This window comes from Monodon monoceros, unplaced genomic scaffold (genome assembly GCF_005190385.1).
Source record: "Monodon monoceros isolate NGI ecotype Baffin Bay Population unplaced genomic scaffold, NGI_Narwhal_1 Super_Scaffold_11, whole genome shotgun sequence".
NCBI classification, from domain to species: Eukaryota; Metazoa; Chordata; class Mammalia; order Artiodactyla; family Monodontidae; genus Monodon; species Monodon monoceros.
In genome coordinates this window covers 98,283,556-98,303,812 of record NW_021703767.1, presented here as the reverse complement: position 1 = coordinate 98,303,812, position 20,257 = coordinate 98,283,556, and the positions used below count along the sequence as shown (strand labels likewise).

Sequence of the window (20,257 nt, the reverse complement as noted above, 5' to 3'; positions counted from 1 at the left end):
CTCGTCATGGTCAGTATCATCAATATATTCAATTTCTGAAATTTCAGCTCTAGAGAGTGATCGAGCAGCTGTATTTCTTGACTGGGGATGAGAATAGGAAAGGCGGCTGGAACTTCTTTTCACAGAGTTGCAAAGTGGTAAATTTGCTGTTGAAGGCCTCTGTGATGTCCAGCCTAAAATAAAAAAAATTTAAATGAACTGTTTTTAAAATTCTGAATGAGTGCTTAAAGATACAAAAGACCAGTCCCCTGAACTTAGAACTGTTAAATTCATGCAACAGGGTTTATGAGAAAATGAACTTTAGATTATCATCCATTTTGGTTTACCTCAATTTGTGAATCCCGAATTACTTTCCCTATGTCATAAAGAACACTTCTGGGTTATTCTTCCCAAATTTTTTCTACATTCAGAGAAAGGCAAGCTAATTTTAATATTAACTAAAACAAAACATCTGTAAACCCAGTCAATTCCACGACAATTCAACACCCCAGTCTTATCATCTACCCCATAGCCAACCACTGTGCCCTGTATCTTCAATTCTAGGACAATGCCACACTGTGCCTTCTAAGAGGATAGGATAAACATGGTACCACTTCCTAGTGAACCAGTTTTATTTGATGGTGTGTAACATTCTTCTATTAAAACAGATATGGAGACAAAATAGACCAGTATGCAAAATCTTTTAGAAAAACACAGGCTTTAAAGAAATTGAGAACACATGTCTAATTTTGCTAAATATGAGTTCACTCTCAGCCACTTTATAGGGCGCTTCAGTGGAAAAGTTCCAGAAGCACAGATCTGAGTCAGGTTATCACTTTGTTCCAGTAGGGTAGTGACCACTTTATCTTGATCTATTTCAAAGGTTGACTTAGTTGGTTTCTTCAATATGTGTGTTTCTTTCATAGTAGGAAAACATAATCCGTTCAAAACATACTAACAGAACCTAACTATATATCATTTGGTACTGCTCACAAGGTTCTTTAAAAAAGGCCAAGGGAATGAATATTCAAGGCATAAATTTGGAAATGCATAGTGCAGGTATATTTTTAATATCCCGAATCATTGTTCTGATTTAGATAAATATAGCTAGCTAGTGGGAAGCAGCCGCATAGCAAAGGGAGATCAGCTCGGTGCTTTGTGACCGCCTGGAGGGGTGGGATAGGGAGGGTGGGAGGGAGGGAGACGCAAGAGGGAAGAGACATGGGAACATATGTATATGTATAACTGATTCACTTTGTTATAAAGCAGAAACTAACACACCATTGTAAAGCAATTATACTCCAATAAAGTATATATTGGAGTATAATTATACTCCAATATATACTTTATATAAAGTATATATAAAGCAATTATATGCCAATAAAGATGTAAAATATATATATATTAAATGTAAATAATTTATAAGATAATCTTGCATTCCCTTAATATAAATTGCCTTTGTGTAAAATATTGGATTCTTTAAAGAAGTGCTATTGTCATTATCATAAAAGTCATGATTTGACTTAACATATGCCATATAACATTATGCCCACTCTATTGACTCAAACGAAAATGTAAGATTTAGAAGGGTGGATACAGGCAATTGTCATGTATTAAACGGTTAATGATTATTGAGCTTGTCTTTTATTTTTAACTTAAAAGATCAATTTTGAAGGTAGCTACTACCCTAAGAAGAATCTTAATGCAGTATGTAATTATTTAAGCAATTAAAACTAAGGTAAGTCCCAAAGGGCACCAATTTTAATGAACATTTCAGAAATCAATTTTGAAAACAATTTTTGTGGGAGTGAAATTGTGAATAAGTTAAGATTCTGACCTTTTTGTGTCTATTTGTGCTCAGAGACAATTCTGAAGAAAAATAACTGACAAAAATGTGCCTATGTTTTTTAAAAAATAAATGTAAATATCCCTAAGATTTATTTTAATGACTAGAATTTGGAAATGATTTTACCTGTAATATGTAAGGAATCAATATTTTATTTATAGCCATCAAGAAAAACAAACTTGCCATTCCCAAGAGTGAAGTAGGAACAGTTATGGTGGAAGTAAAGGTCAGAGAGTATAACAGTAATTCAGCTATATAAATGGAAACTTCTAGATCTATGGAGAAAACCACACCCTTCTATTTGTATTGTGCTGTGTCTCAGTCAAAATTAAAAGGAATTTAAAACTCGTTAAAATAAACAAACAAGTACACCAAGGGGGGAAATCAGCGGTGGGGGGGTGGTGGTGGGATGAATTGGGAGATTGGGATTGACATGTATACACTGATGTGTATAACATGGGTGACTAATAAGAAAAAATAAATATTAAAAAATAAACAAACAAAAGAAGTTATTAGGAAGAACTGGACTTCTGCCAACACAGGCAAACATGAGGTGAGAAAAATTTAACATAATGTAGATGCCCTTCAGAAAATTCAGGAGAGTACAAACGCTTGCTGAACTCTTATAACAACATCTGGCTGCTACAGTATTAGAGGTTAATTGACCCCAGCTGAGAAAGAACAAGTACACTGGGGTTGGATCAGACTTATGCTTAGCAAAGAGACAGACCATCTTTCTTACTGGACATATACTCAAAGTGTAATTTAAAGTACCTAAAACATAGAAAGACAGTGAGGCTTCAGGTTGGTCCTTGATTTTATTTTGTTCATTTAGGTATGTCATTTCCTCTGGTGTTTCCTGTATAACCTTATTAGTGTTATTGCTAGGGTTAAGATTAGAGAACCAGTTAAGACGGGCACTAATGAAAAATGCCACAACTAAAGGGATCATCCCATATTTTTTTTTAAAGTCCAATTTGTAGATTATAAAACATAAGAAATTCCTTTTGGAAGTAACTTATGCTATCATTGGCAATGTAAATAATATTCCCATATATGTTTCAGGAACTCTTAGAAAATACATTTTTTTAATGTATAAATTCTCAGTAATTTACACAGTGGAGCAAGAATATCAAAAGACAATAATGTTTCGCGACCTTTATCCAGGGAAAAAATACTGAGTCCTTTGGTCAGGATGCTACTTGTTATTGAAACAGTGTGCAAAACGCATGCTGCTCTGCTTATGTTTCATCCACTTCTAATGTTTTATTTAGGATAGTAATAATTACTATTGTATTAAAGACTCTTCAGTGAGTGATTAATATTTTTTATATATCGGCATTCTTATGCCCATTAATGTAACCCAAAGCACCATTTTACATTATTTTCCCAAGTCTTATTAGTAATCATAGCCTATATTATTGAGCTAATACCAAGGACAATTTCTTCTGTTATATTTATAGTATAACAGTGACCAGTGTTAATCTATAATTTCCTCAGATTACAGAGGTCGGAGTCAGGGAGCAGTAGGTTTGGGCAGCGGGTGGGGAGAAGCAATGGACTTCCTGCTCAACACACATGTATTTCATAGCTATCATGTTTTTACATTCACAAACTTAAAAATCTTACAGAAAGAGGAATTCCTTTATATACTGGCATCAGTTCAGAACATAAGATTTCTGTAACTTGTGGCACAGTCAGGAAAATTTCATTTTTATTTCAGGCCACTATCTCTGTCCAGAAAGCCATCTCTTTCCACCTCTAACTGGGAAGTCTTAATAATGCTTTAAGATTTGGCTGAAATGTCACCTACTCTCTAACATCTTAAATATCAACATGTTTCAATGGCAAAGCAATTATTTTACTATCTCCATTCCTAAAAGACTGCACATGCATCTACCTCTATTATAACTGATCATATGTACTATTATTAGTTACCTATCAGTCTCCAGAAGCATGTTACTCGTGGTTCTTTCATAAACCTTTTACTATTAATACATATGGTACAATTTATGTATTTACATGTCTAAACAGCAGTTTTCTCCAAGTATGATTTTTGGACTATCTACATCAGCATGACATGGAATTGTTGATAAAATAAATGCAAATTCCTGGACCTTATCTCAGCCTTAATGAATCAGAATCTCTAAGAGTGACAATGAAAAATCCTCATTGCAACAGGTTTCCCAGGTGATTATGTTCATGCTCACATTCGAGAGCCTTTGAACTGGACTCTAAGCTTTCGGGCTTCTGGGAAGAAGGCTTATTTTATATCACCAGCACCAGGCCTCAAGTAGGTGCTCCTTCAAATGTTTTTTATAGTAAATTATTGATTTCAACTGATCACTCTAAGTTGATACTTAAAGGCATTTGGCTACTTACATATAAAGATTTGTCTTGGGCTTCGCTGGTGGCGCAGTGGTTGAGAATCTGCCTGCCAATGCAGGGGACATGGGTTCGAGCCCTGGTCTGGGAAGATCCCACATGCCGTGGAGCAACTAGGCCCGTGAGCCACAACTACTGAGCCTGCATGTCTGGAGCCTGTGCTCCACAACAAGAAAGGCTGCGACAGTGAGAGGCCTGCGCACAGCGATGAAGAGTGGCCCCCGCTTGCCACAACTAGAGAAAGCCCTCGCACAGAAACAAAGACCCAACACAGCAAAAATAAATTAATTAATTAATAAACTCCTACCCCCATCTTTAAAAAAAAAAAAAAAATTTGTCTTAGTAACAAATTCTCATACCATGCACGTGAACTTGTTTTTAATCAATATATAGTGACTTTAAGAAGTATCTTTGACTGCCTCAGAAGGAAGCAGCCAGAATATTTAAAGCTGCCCTAGACTTTGATGTGAGAATAGGTTTCTAATTATAGAGCCAAAAAACATTTATCATAAATGAATGGATTTTCCACTAAAAAAAATACCTTTTAAAATCTGACAGGTTCTCAACATAAATGCACATGGAAAGAATCTAAGCTAGCCAAGTAGTTTTAATCATAGGATTTAGGGCAAGAGAGACATATAAACCTTACATATTTGGACAAATCATATGTAATTAAATTTCTAGCTTGAAGATGGCCTTCAGACAAAGGCAAACAGTCCCCTTTGTCAAGTGTTTCTCCCAAACATCAGGGAACGTGCCTTATGTAACCATTTTCTCCCAGGGCCCGGCACAGTGCTGTCATACTCAACACGTGTATTGAATTGCCTTAATTCCTCAGTCATCTATTACAACTTCATATGAAATTCAGCACAAAGCAAACCTACTTCAGAAGGTATTTTAGGATAACAATAATGATCTAATAATACTATTGATTTTAATCATGCCAAAATTCTCTGCATACCCTCACTAGGAAAATACTGCAATGAGCATTCAATATGTCGAAAGAGTTATCCTATAGAAAATCTTGAAATTATTTTGGCTAGAAGATAGAGTTAATGAACTGAAATCAAGATTCCAGGGCCAACATATTAAGCATCAGGTTTAAAGCAGAGGTTTCTTAACCACAGCAGCAAGTAGCAACCTTATGGCTTTGTGTGATCATAATACGAATCAAGAAGAGGAGTATGCAAAATCTAGTATAGATATACTCTTTCCTGAAAGTGTAATGAAACCCAGCATGTATTTTATAAGAGTTGTTCAAAATATATGCCATATCCTGAGCTACATTTTAAAAATATTAATCTCTAATACATTGTTACAGAAAGGAGCTAAGACTGTAAAATTTATGTTTTTGAGAAGAATAAAGACTACTCTTGTTTTTTTGTTTCGGAATAAAAGTCCAGGACAGTTTAAATGAGTAAGTTTAAATTAAGTAACTGCAAAAACTAATTTTCAGGTGCCTAGTAAACTGCTAAGAGACAAACTAATAAATGAAGTGAGCCACCAATATGGCACTGCAGCCTTACAGCCAATCTTACCAGTCTTTTGCTGTGTTCTCCTTGATGATGCGTTCTGGGCTCTCTTCAGAACACCCAAGGCAACTGCATTATCAGCATAGGCACTTACGCTATGGTCTGGGATCCATTCTCTGTCTCCTAAAAATGGAAAAGTGGTAAAATTATATAAAGTTGACAAAGAGGAGACATCCATATTGTTGCTTTATTATATGTATTGCCTTACTGGATAATATTTAGCTAAATAAAAAACATTTATAACAGTGAGGTATATATTATGAAAGAAAATCTCATAATTATACAACAAAAGGAAAAATTCTAAATTGCAAAGATATTGCACACACACAAGTTTGAACAGAAACAAATATTTTTAAAAGTATACAGCAATATAACATAAAATATAATCATTTGTATGTGAAAAAATATATTTGAATACATAGGAAATTTAAGAATACAGGCGACACCAAGACATGGCTTTAAAAGAAAATTATGGATATGTCTCAGAAATCTCACAGATCCTAAGATTTTAAGATAGCATTTAAGAATTATCGTACAACACTTACCATTGATTGACTGATAGTCAATCAAGTGATTTGAAGAATTACTATTAATTTATTAAGGGCCACACTTCTAAAATACGAAAATAATCTCTCTCAGTCTCATTATAGCCATGTTTTCTGACAGTAGCCTTAAATATAAATATATGGCAACTCACACAGGGTTAATACTTCCAGCCAGAAAAGAAGAAAATGATTTATTTGTTGAACAGAATTGCCCAGTATTTCCTAAGATGTTGACAAACTGTTTTAAAAAAAGGTGTCAGAAAACTGTTAGCTTGGTCCACAGGCTGTCTGATTTTATGTCTGAATTTACCTGCAATTGTAATCCTAGTACTGGAGTAGTTGCATTCTAAGCTATGAGAAGGAAGTAAGTTGAGTCTTTCATTTTTATCAAAAACAAAGAATCTTTCAAGTCCTTGATATTGTTCAGTTATGGGCTTACTTCTGAGGGCTATTTCTTGTAATAACTAGGAAACAAAATATTCAACAAAGTTAAGTTTATTTTATCTCATCCACACAAACCAGCACGTTCATTCACTGAGCACCTACTATGTTCTTGGCATGGATTCTGCCCACATCAAGTTTAGGTTCTAGTTGTGGAGACATAAGTAATAACACAACATTTATATAGAGTAAATTTGGAAAAATGCATAAACCACAATTACAGTAATAATCTGAAAGTTGCCATCAAATCTAAGGAGGACAGAAGTTCATGAAAAAAAAAGTAAAGTTTTCCTATCTCTTTCCTTTCCTTCATTTTCTTCCCTCAGTGTCTTTTCACATAAATTACTCTGGAAAATAGAGTCTCTCTCATATGCTGTGCTTTTGTATTAGTAGTGTCTTTGTCTATACATAAAATAAATTCAGAGACGAAAGTAAAATACTGATGGAAACAAATCTGATCTGATCATGGTCACAGAGAAAATCCAAGTTAACAAAACATTCACCATGAATAAAATATACCAGTAGGAAACTGAGGCAAGGGTGAGCTAAGTAATTTGTGAAGTTCACACAGGTAGAAACTAGCAGACCTAGATTTTGAATATATAGATCTGGCTGATCTGAAGCCTAGGCTTACTCCACCACCCTATGAATTCATATTTTGTTATGCTTTCATCCTAGGGAAGAATATAAATATGGGATTTAAAAAGTACATGGGTCTAGTAGGAAACAGATTGGAGATGTACCAGTGAGAGCTCTGGATGGACTTAAAATACAATCAGAGTGGCTATCAGTATTTAACAGTTCCCTAATGTATCTAACTAATGCCCAGATGCCGTCTGTTTCAAGGTGGTAATCACACAAAGAAAATTACGATAACTCTACTCAAATGTATAAATGATATTACAAAACCAAGCTAATGACCAATAACGCACTTCCTTCAAAGACAAGTCCAAGTCCACCCTACTCATGACGCCTTCACTGGCTCTCCCAGACACTGATCAAAAATTCACAGGAATGGGCTTCCCTGGTGGCGAAGTGGCTGGGAGTCCGCCTGCCGATGCGGGGGACACGGGTTCGTGCCCCGGTCCAGGAAGATCCCACATGCCGCGGAGCGGCTGGGCCCGTGAGCCACGGCCGCTGAGCCTGCGCGTCCGGAGCCTATGCTCCGCAACGGGAGAGGCCACAACAGTGAGAGGCCCGCGTACCGCAAAAAAAAAGAAAAAAAAAAAATTCACAGGACCCCTTCAGCTCTAGTGGAGCTCATATTTGGATTAGACAATTGAAAATATGGAAGTTTCTTTTAAAGCCTAGGCTAACAGAGAACAATGAGAGTGAATTTGCTTGTTTGCCCAATGTCACCAAGTTAACTATTGGAGGTTTCAGATTCAAAACCAAGAGCCCCCGACTAGTCCATGTTCTTCCTGGCACATGCCCCTACCTCACTGCTGCTGCTTTACAACTTAGTACTCAATTCCACACCTTTATGAAGAACTCAATTTCTGGAAACTGAAGTGCAAAATGTACTGTCTTATACTCCATTTTGAAGTCAAGTAATACCACTGCTTAAAATTGCCCCTACTGTCCACTCCTGAATTTTCTACTGGAGCAGAACTGATTTCTAAATAGTTTCTGCTCAGGGAATGGTTTCTACTAGGGCAGGGGAAGAGTAAAAGCAGTTCATGTAGAGTCATTAGGGATGAAAAGAAAGTAGATTCTACCACTAAGTGTAAAGCACTGTGGTTCTATGATATAATCATTTGCCACTTATTTTTTTTACAATAGTAGTATAAGAGATCAAAATTAGTAGTTTTTTAACATTTCAATTTTAATGATGAAATACTTTAAATATATAGATATGTACAACACATAATATAACTTTCTCACACAATATCAGTAATTTAAAAGACTTGCTTCAAATATCTATACCAAAAATATATATATTAGACTTTATAAGTAGAATTTATTATATTATTGTATTGAAGTTGACATACACTATTACAATGTAAGTTTTTGACTATTATTTCATCTGAGTGTATCCATAAAAAGTTCCAATTATCTTAAATGTTTCCAAAAATGCTATCAGACTTATATTTACTCTATGTATCCTTTCATATTTAAATTTTAACATCACATTTTTGAGATGTATCCACATTAATAAAAGTAGCTATGTTTCATTCATTTTAATTGTTACATTGCTTTCCATTATGTGAATTACCACAGATTATGTATCTGTGAGTTTTGCCAAATGTCTTTTATTAGGTTACAAAAAATAATGTCCCCCCCAGGGCAGAGGTCAGGCAGGCTGACGCCCAGTATAAAAGAACTGGGTTCTATATGCTCAGAATTCCTCTCTTATAACACAGCACACAGCATGGGCAGGTGTCACCTAGCCCTCCATATGATGCCCTGTGGAAACTGGAAAACCAGAGTCCTTGTTTGTTCTGTTTGCAGAAATTCATTCTATGATTAATTGTTTTCTTCACTGGGGGAAAGGGAGAAGCTCAGCTGCCGTGGGCGCTGATTTGGGGAATCTGTTACTGGCTAAATTGTGGGAATGTCTTCCTAGAAGGGACTGGGGTTTACTTTTGCCAGATACATCACGGCATCAATAGACATAGATCAACATTAGTGTTAATTTATTGGCTTGCAGATTCCAAGTAAGAAATGTACATTCAAACTCTAAACCAAAGCTGGATTAAAGTCCAAGATTTCCATTTTTCAGATAAGGTATTTATTGACTTGGGCCAGATCCCCTGCAAAAATCAGTTTCCTTTCATCTTGTTGTACCTGTGAGTATGTCTCCTTGTGTATTCCTTCAGAGACTGAGCAGACTTTTAGGGATCTAAGGTTTTTGCAGAGGTCTCAATTCTAATTTCTCACTTTGAAAAGGAAAAAGACCTGTCACTAAGTGGGCATAGAAATCCAAACCCCTAAGCAGAAGTAGCAGCAACTCAATATTCATTCTTCAACTTTTTTGGTCCCTCCTTCAGTTTAGGCACCATGGAGATTCATTACAAATGACTGTAAAGTCTTGTTAAAGTGCTTGACTTCCTCAATTTCCAAATAATTTAACATTTGACTTGTCCAATTTCTAAATAACTTATTATTAATAATCATAATTACTTAAGATTTTTAGTACATAGAACAGAGATTCAAATATAGTTTTTAAATTTGGCAATAATGCAATAATGAACTGCTTTATCTTTTTTTCTCTAAGAAGAAACAAAAACTACACCCCTATTTCTTTATTAGCCATATTCCTGAAGAATTACCTTTTCAACCTTATATTTACATTAAGGCACAAAAACTGGTTTTATCTACAAAACTGCATTTTTTTTTCATTTTAACCAGTGACTATAGAGTAGAAAGCTAGAAAGGATTTATTACAGTAAATTATTCATAATAATGAATTTCATTTAGAAAACTAACAGCACTCTTACTATGGTGCATGAGGTGGGCCTTAAATTATTTGTCATAGAAAATCATTTGTTATAATGGCATTTACCATATTAGAATTTGTTCTGCAAGTCATTTATATTCTTTCCCATGTGAGTTACTCTTCAACTATAAGGTCACACATTTTAAATTCAATAGGAAGTAACATTTAAGAATATATTGTGTCAATATGAATTTTTTATGTTTATTATAAAATTTTTAATACAATAAACATAATTGATATTTACCAGTGGTGACTCTGTAGTTTTCGACTCTTCAGAGTTTGGCCTCTCATGCAGATTGCTAAATTCCAAGGATGCCTTGTCCTCTTGAGATAATTTCCCCTTAAAGGAGGCTTTTTCTAAATCTGTACTTGGCAAAGAATCCTTGCTCTCAAGTGATATGCAGGAATCGTCATACTTTTGACTACTTTCTATATCTATGCTGTCCTCTTTGAAATTTATCTCAAAAAAGCTGTTTTCCTCTATTTTTTCAGCAGCAGGAGAGTGAGCATCAGGATTCACAATGTCACCAAAATCTGCACTTGAAGTTCCTGCTGTTGAAAACACATATTTACAAAAGTTAAATAAATAAATATAAACAAATAAATTGATTAAACTGTTCACTAACCAAAAGTTCTGTGCTATAAACTTTTATCATTAAACACTATTTTTTTAACCAATGTTTCTTTACTGAGTTCTCAGTGTTAAAATACTTTTACATGGCTTATGTTCATAAATGATAATTATATATATATATATTCAAGCCTAAATTATTTAAAGTAATGGAGGGGGACAAGATATTGTTTTGTAATGCAATCTTGAAATTGATGCAAATTTTCATTTCAGCCTGTGGTTCAATTCCCACTTTACTACCCTCTCTCCCACTCAAGTTTTATATCAGCAATTTATGAGACATAATACAGAGGGAACCCTATTTCCCACATTTTACCTCTTTTGCTTAGCATGACTAGTAATGAGGAGAGGGCAAAGGGAAATCTGCCAGATGAAAGAACAGCAGCATTTAGGGGCACAGAAATGTTTAAGCTGGGACACCTGCCTCTGAAAAACTACAAAATGAGCAAAATTATATTAGTCACCCACCTCATTATGTCTGCTTTAAAAAATCACTTGGTTTAGATCACTGGTTTTCAACCTGGCTGCACAATGGAATCATCTGAAGGTACTCTTTAAAACCGTCAGCGTATGGGCCTGACCCCAAACCTATTAAATCAAACACTGACAGTGGGACTTAAGCACTGTTTTTTGTTTTTTTCCCCCTCCACCAAGTTCTCCAGGTGATTATAATGTGCAACCAGGATTATGAAACATTGTTCTAGATTTTCTTAAGAATAAAAATTCTTTAAAAAGCTTTGTACCATATTGCTTTCATTATCTCTCTCTCTCTCTCTCTCTCTCTCTCTCTCTTTCTCTCTCTCTCTCTCTCTCTCACACACACACACACACACACACACACACACATTTATCCAGACTGAATACAGCTTCATCTGATTATCCCGCATTCTCTTTCCAATATACATGTCTTATCTCTATAAACAGACAGTGAAAATAGTAGAGGCTATGACTAAAATAGTCTCCAGTGATACAAACTCTGCCTTACAGCCCAAAGGACTTACTTGTTGCAATCAAATGTTTATACAATTCAGCAATTACATACAGTACTTAGAACTTCCCCTTCCAATATCACCTCTTAAATTGCACAAGTACTGTGAGAAATGCAATAAGTTGTATGTCAGAGAAATATTTTATAGAAAAAGTTTATAAAAGCTATTCAATTTAATGAAACTTTCATGGTAATGCTGTACTTTCCTACTAAACTTGAAAAGAAATTATCTGAATCTAATATTGTTGCAGATAGAGCTGCCATTTCCTACGTATAAATGTCTACAACGAACCTCTACAATATTTTTGCAAGATTGTAAAATTCCATTATTAGGATTTATTGCTGCTAAAAAGGCGAGAACACAGCCTCTTAATAATGTTTAAAACGCAATACAGAAAGTACAGATATGATTTAATTTAGTTTCATTAGAAGCCCTTTTAAGTCATAAAAAATAGATGTCTTGGTTCAACATTCAAAAATCAATTATTCTAAACTGTCACATCAACAGGATAAAGAAGAAAAATCACAGGATCATATCAATAGATGCAGAAAAAGCATTCAACAAAATCCAACACTCATTCATGATAAAAACTCTCAGCATACTATAAATAAAGGGGAATTTCCTCAACTTAATAAAGATTACCTAAAAAAAAAAAACTACAGTTAATATCATAATCAATGATAAGAAACTAAAAGCTTTATCTCTAAGATCAGGAACGAGATAAAGATGTCCACTCTTACCACTTCTTTTCAACATTGTACTGGAAGCCCTAGCTAATTCAGTAAGACAAGAAAAGGAAGTAAAAGGTGTACAAGATTGGGAAGGAAGAAATAAATCTGATTTTGTTCACAGATTAGATGATTGTCTATGTATAGATCCGAAAGAGTTGACCAAAAACTTCTGGAATTACTAAGTGATTATTGAATGGTTGCAGGATATAAGGTCAACATACAAAAGTCAATTGCTTTCCTACACACCAACATGAACAAGTGGAATTTAAAATTAATAACACAATACCATTTACATTAGCACACAAAAAATTGAAATACTTAGGTATAAATCTTAAAAAAAAGTAAGATCTACATGAGGAAAACTAGAAACCTCTGATGAAAGAAATCAAAAAACTAAATAAGTGAAGGGCTAGTTCATATTCATGGATAAGAAGACTCAATTTGTCAAGATGTCAGTTCTTCCCAATTTCATCTAAAGATTCAATGCAATCCCTATCAAAATGCCAGCAAGTTACTTTGTATATATTGACAAAGTGATTTTAAAATTTATATGGAGAGGCAAAGACCCAGAATAGGCAACGCAATATTGAATGATTGACACTATCTAACTTTGAAAATTATCACACAGCTATAGTAATCAAGACAAAGTGGTATTAGCAAAAATATAAAAATAGATCAATGGAACAGAATGGAGAATCCATAAACAGATTCACTTAAATATAGGCAACTGATCCTTGACAAAAGAGTAAAAGCAATACAGTGGAGAAAAGATAGTCTTTTCAACAAATGGTGTTGGAACAAGTGGACATCCACACGTCCCCAAATAAATCTGGACACAGACCTTACACTCTTCACAAAAATTAACTCAAAATGAACGATAAGCCTAAATGTAAAATGCAAAACTATAAAACTCCTAGAAGATAGGAGAAAATCCAGACAATCTTGGTTATGGTAATGACATTTTAAAATACAACACAAAAGGCAGGATCCATGGAAGAAAAAATTGATAAGCTGGACTTCATTAAAATTAAAGACCTCTGTTCTGTGAAAGACACTGCTAAGAGAATGAGAAGACAAGCCAAATATTTGGAGAAAATATTTGCAAAACACATACATAAAATACTTATCCAAAATATACAAAAGAACTCTAAAATTTTCAACAGTAAGAAAACAGACAACCCAATTAAAAAATGGGCAAAAGGCCTTAACAGACACCTAATCAAAGAAGATACATATGGCAAATAAGCATATGAAAAGATACTCAACATCATACATCATTAGAGAATTTCAAATTAAAACGAGATACCACTATACAATTATTAGGATGGCAAAAATCCAAAACACTGACAATGCCAAATATTGGCAAGGGTTTGAAAAACAGGAAGACTCATTTGCTGTTGGTGGGAATGAAAAGTAGTAAAGTCAATTTGAAAGACAGTTTGGTGGTTTCTTACAAAATTAAACATACTCTTACCAACAATTGTGCTCCTTGGTATTTACCGAAATGAGTTAAAAATTTATGTCCAAACAAAAACTCAAACATGGATTTTTATAACAGCTTTATTCATAATTGCCAAAACTTGAAAGCAACCACGATGTTCTTTAATAAGTGAATGTATAAATAAATTGTGGTACATTCAGACAATGGAATATTATTCAGCACTAAAAAGAAGTGAGCTATCCAAGCCATGAAAACACATGGGGGCACTTTTAAATACATATTATTAAGTAAAAGAAGCCAATCTGAAAAGACTATTGTATGATTTCAGCTATATGACATTCTGGAAAAGGCATAACTGGAGACAGTAAAAAGATCGGTGATTGCCAAGGGTTAGCAGGGAAGTTTGTGTGAAAAGGCAGAGCACAGAGGATTTTTCGGGGACTGAACCTACTTTGTATTATTCTATAATGTTGGATACAAGTCATTATACATGTGTCCAAACCCAGAGAACGTACAACACCAAGAGTGAACCCTAATGTAAACTGTGGATTCTGGGTAAAAATGATGTGTCTATGTTCATTGATTTTAACAAAGTATTGTTAAGTAATTTGTACTACTCTGGTTTGGGATGCTGATAGTGGAAGAAGATATGAGTTTGTGGAGTCTGAGGGTATATGGGAACTCTGTACTTTATGCTCAATTTTCCTATGAACCTAAAACTGCTCTAAAAAATAAAGTCTATTCAAATAAATTAAGTATCTTTAAAGTAACACTAAATGGGCATTTGTATTCAGCATTTTCCCAAAGGCAATTGGAACTCCATGCTCCAGGTAGGTTAAAAATACCTTCTGGCTTAGACCTGGAGCCCTGTAAAGTCCTAAATTCCCATGTGGGTATAGTTCACTGTCATATGATTTAGAGGCCTCGTAGCTGAAAATGTTAAAACCAGCATGATGACTACAAATCACTGTTCTCTACCATCTGTTTCCCAATGAAAAGGTAATCATCAGTTTTACAACTAGTCACTTTAAATAGTGATCTCTGGCATCTCTGAAATTCTTCACATAAGATATATTTATTAGTTTTTCTGAAAATCCTAAGTAGATAAAAGCAGATTAGAAATAATCTAGTTCCCATATTTTAGTTTCGGAAAGTGAGCTCTAAGAAAGGAAGTGACATGTTCAAGGTCACACAGCAATTTAAGGCAGAAATGAAAACAAAACCTGACTCGCAGGCCAGGATACTTTGCTATGACTGTCTTTAAATGATGATCTCAGCATCTAGAAATTAAAACCAGACATTAGCACACAGTATTCTAATCTATAGATCCCAAGGGTACTACTAGTAATAACAATGTAGATATATAAACAGATGATTTGTTTTGGTTTTATCACTAATGTGAAACTTTACACAAACTTAAATATTTTAGGAAAAGATTTAGTGCAAGGGAGGGAGGACAAAAGTGTCAATCAGACTTTTGTCACTAAAAACCCATCTATGTAATCCTTTAAATGCTAGCTCAGTCCATAATAACTTTTAGAGTAGTCCTATACTGGCTGCGTTTTCCTCTGAATACAAATACCATTGTCCATTGACCAAAAAGAGTATTTGATAGAAAATTATGTATTTTCAACCAATTTTCTCCTGAGGACTAAATCTTCTGGGTTTAAAATGAACAGCAAAATAGGCAAAGCTTTTACATACTGCAATACCTATTGATTTTATTAAGTTACTAACATTCACCATTAATAATATTAAGTAACAACAAAAAAAGTTACCTTTTGAGTTATCTTTACAATAAGAAGTGTTGTTGCTCAGATGAAGATGTAAGAGGTGTGTTTTTCCCTTGGTGAAAATATGATGTTGATGGATGTCATTTTCATATAGAAAAGTATTCTGATAATCATGAAATGTGCAACTTTCATGTTTAGGGACAAGCAAAAGAATAGAGTTGAAAGAAATTATATATAAAAAAGTTAAAAGACCCAGCTTATTAAAATAAATACAGTAAAACCTTAAGGGAATAGGGTTATTCACATTAATTTAATATTTGCTTCAACGTACTGTGGACAATTCTGAACTACAAGTAACTAAACAGTATTATGAATTTAAAGGAAATAGGCAACTGGGACAAACCTGATTTAACTACAAATTTTTAATTGACAGTTTCTTGTTAAAAATATTCTGAAATAGGGGCTTCCCTGGTGGTGCAGTGGTTGAGAGTCTGCCTGCCGATGCAGGGGACACGGGTTCATGCCCCGGTCCGGGAGGATCCCACATGCCGCGAGTGGCTGGTCCGTGAGCCATGGCCGCTGAGCCTGCGCGTCCGGAGCCTGTGCTCCGCAACGGGAGAGGCCACAACTGTGAGAGGCCCGCATACCACAAAAAAAAAAATATTCTGAAATAAGTTTGGTTTCTCATGGTCTTTCTTCTAAAACTGGAGAGTTATCTTTCAATCTCATCAAGCTCATGAAATCAAGGTTTTATTGCTTAAATAAACTTTTTATTTGTTCATCATGAACTATATGAGTTCAAAAGTCTTACGTGGTGTAGGTTCAAAAGCCTTACATAGCCTTATGTAAGCTCTACATAGTACCATCATAAAAACTCATGGATTATGCTTAACCAAAAAGGTCCTCTTGTGTCACTTATGATGCTTTATGACTCTTAGAAAAGACGCTCTATGGGCACCTCCAAACCCAAGATGCAAAACTATTGCCAAACTGTAATCAGTAACTTTCTCTGCCTTGTCTAACATGGAGGTCAAAGACTTGTGATAAGATATATAAAAGAATCAACTTTGAGAGTAGAAATCCATTTCCTTAGGGATATAGTAGTGCATATAAACCTCTTATATACTGACCAGAAGGTTGTCTCCTGCCAAAAGCACATTTGCTGCTAAATATCTGGGTCTATGTGTCCAAACGTGGGGCTTTTCGGGTCTGAGGTCATCACTTAGGCCCACTGCTGCTCCAAAATGCTGACAGGGGCCTAAGGTGATCTGAACATATAAACAAAGAATCGGTGTAGGGGCTACTTAATAGGAACTTCATTCTGCTGTTTACCCAACTTAATGCTTTGTAGTCAAAACATGTGAAATCCTAGCTAAAGTTTCAACAGCAAAGAGGACTTAGAATAATTTTTAGCATTACTAACAGACACAGCTAGATATTATTTTTCATTTGGAAATGACAAAATTCTAAAAAAAATTTACAAGCTGAATCATTATGATTCATTATTTAATTTATCACACAGTAAAATCTACCTAGGAAGTAATCTATAGTTTGGGGGATTTTCTTGTCTCTCAACTTATTAACATACCTGTTTTTATTTAGGGTTCATAACAAACTGAAGAAAAATCCAAAGAGTATCTTTGGAGAAAGTAAGGAAGTTCATATGAAATATATGACCTGGGAGGCCATTTTAAATAATAACAATTCCTAAATACAGAAGCATCTATTAAATAATCCAGATATTAGGTAAAAGTATAAACATATCATTATAGATAATTTTCTAATTACTGAATGCTGATAAATATTAGCAATATTGTACCCAAATTTAAACATGGCTTAAATAAAATATATTCTAACATTAAAGTCACATTTTTTTAATGTTGTGAATTTTAATGTTGTGAATTTCTCAAGAGATAGTTAATGTTTTACGAGTTTTTAATAAGTATCAAAAGTGAATTAGAAAGATCTTACCTTTGTTGACTGTCTGCATCTGCTAACTCAACTTTATAAGGCACGACATTTCCCGGTTCTTCAAATTCTGCTTCATCAGTCTTATTAAACGCATGTTGTATAATATTAGTATGTTCAACAAATTTATAATACATTAACCAGCTAATTTGTGCATAATACTTAGAGAATTTTTTTTCTCACAAAGAAATGTCATGAGCTCTCTGACTATATGCCATAGAGCATTAGTTCTAGGAGAACTAAACAAATTCAACAGATATTTGCTCAGGGCTTTTGCTGTGTCAGTACATTTATCACTACTATCACACCCAGAACCAAATATAACAACTTAGGTTTTATTTTGTAACTACTAAGTGCCAAAGGTTTTATTTTGTAACTACTAAGTGCCAAGTAGATCAGTGATTAAGATGTTTTTCATTCTCTGGCCAGCATGTCATACCATATGCATCAACAATTTAATGAAGAGCACACACAAATACACATGCATGTATGTATTTATTTGTTCAGAATCTTCTATTTATCCAGAGCAGAAATAAAAATGTTGCCAGGCATACACACACACACACACACACACACACAGCAGAAGCTATTAACCTCAAGACAAAAGTAGTACTTAAAAAGGTACTTCCTCATTGTAGTCCTTCTCTGTGACAACCATAGTAAGAGCAACATTGAGGACAGTGGGTATACTCAGCTACTAGAGGACTAGAAAGTCAGAAATGCACTGAGTTTATCACAACTTAACCCTTCAGCCTGGAGCTCTAGCTCTGACTGGCTCTAGCTCCAGCTTATTCTACCTGGTGTCTTCTAGAGGTTTGTATTCAATTTATTATTATACTAAATCCCTTAAATCTTAACACTATTTTTCCTTTAAATAGAAAATATTAAATGACATTCAACAAACTAAATTTATACAAATTTTATTAAATATCATATAATGAGAATAGTCTTTGTTAAAAAGCCTGATAACACAGAGAACTAAATAAAACAAACACTAAACTACATTTCTACAAGTTAAAAGAGTGAAACGTCTTCTCATCTCCCGTACTATGACACAATACCAATTTAGCTCACAAATTTACTGTCTACATTAAAATAATAGTCTGTTGTATTCCTGTCAGCATATTTAAATTCAAATACTTGTAAATTTATAATACTTGTTATATACTTGTAAATTTATTTCAACAAGAAATCTTGTTGAAAATAACATGTAGTTGTAACTGTATGTTATGAATTTCCTGTTTGTTAAGTAATATGAGTGGTCATTGTGAACTTACATCATCCAGTTCGACTATTTTTAGAGATGGTTCAGGTCTCTCTATGTTTAATTCTTCTACTGGCAGAAAAAGAGCTGGGGGTTGTATTTTGATATCTTCAACTAGAAAATAAGATTAAAAATAATATCATCAAAGCATATACCTTACCTGATAATTCATCTTCAAATAACATAGGCAACAATAGAAGAAGAATGTTCTCCTGTGCATCCACACAAAGGAATAAATACTGTCAATTTTCCCAGTTCAAGTAAAATACACATTTACTTAACATTCGATTTTTAAATGAAACTATTTAAACTAAGGCAAAGTAAATCTAGAGAATGGCAAGGAGAGTGTGCATGATTTCGATCTGGAGATAAAGTGTACACAGCGCAGTTGAGAATGATACAGTAAAGAAAACGAAAGGCAGGTGCTGACTAATGCTCAGTGTATATAATTTGAAATAGTAAATTTGAAAATATCTAATTAAGGCTGAACTAACCATCGCTATCTTCATCATTTTCATTCTGAGAACACTGTGCCTCACTACCAGTTTTACACTGAGGTACAAAGGTGTCCACTAGCATGTTTTGAAGTTGCTCCTGTGGCGTTCTACAAAACAAGAAAGAAGCAATTAAGAGCCTAAAGTACATTATCTGAAATTTCTCCAGACAAGATATTGATTTATTTCACAAACAAGTGAGTCTACAAAATTAATAATGAAAACCATAGCCATACCTCTAATTCACAGAAGAAAAGTACAACTGTATAACATAATCTTAATCCACTAATTTTGTAAATCAAGTTACAAAATTTTTTTTACAAATTACAAAATTTTTTTTTACAAATTACAAAATTTTTTTTACAAATTACAAAATTTTTTTTACAAATTACAAAATTTTTAAAATTTCATATCTTATTGTTTTTCCTTTAGGATGAAAATCAAAGTTATGATAGAATTCGGTATTTTTGCAAAAAAACACATGGAATCCATGAAACATATCACACTGTTTAAAAAGCTAATTTACAAATGTGTGTTGTATCTCACAGACTTGGCATTATGTTGATAAGTTCTAAGAGAACTGAAGACATTTTTCTGAACTTCCACCAAGCCAGTCGCATAATAAAATAGGCTTCCACGATAAGAATGTGAGGTGTTCCGGCTGTAGCATCTATTATCTAATTAACAATGAGGTCTGGTGTGGCCTGTCTCACATACAAGGCAATGAAGCACAGGAATTCTTAGAGGCCTTGTGCATTTGGTTCCAAAGGATAGTCCCAAACAATGAGGAAGGGAGTCACTTTTTAACTGCCCTTAAACCGCACAGCTCTTCTAGATTA

The 20,257-nt window shown here is 34.2% G+C and overlaps 1 protein-coding gene across 1 annotated transcript in view; it reads right to left on the bottom strand.

The window, feature by feature from the left end:
• Nucleotides 1-20,257, bottom strand: part of ZBBX (zinc finger B-box domain containing) — a 99,895-nt gene that overhangs the window by 8,762 nt on the left and 70,876 nt on the right. The window contains 8 exon segments of the mRNA XM_029214815.1: nt 3-173; nt 5,749-5,865; nt 6,598-6,751; nt 10,412-10,719; nt 15,738-15,877; nt 17,664-17,743; nt 18,938-19,038; nt 19,419-19,528. Of these exon segments, the coding sequence (XP_029070648.1) occupies nt 3-173; nt 5,749-5,865; nt 6,598-6,751; nt 10,412-10,719; nt 15,738-15,877; nt 17,664-17,743; nt 18,938-19,038; nt 19,419-19,528 (1,181 nt within the window).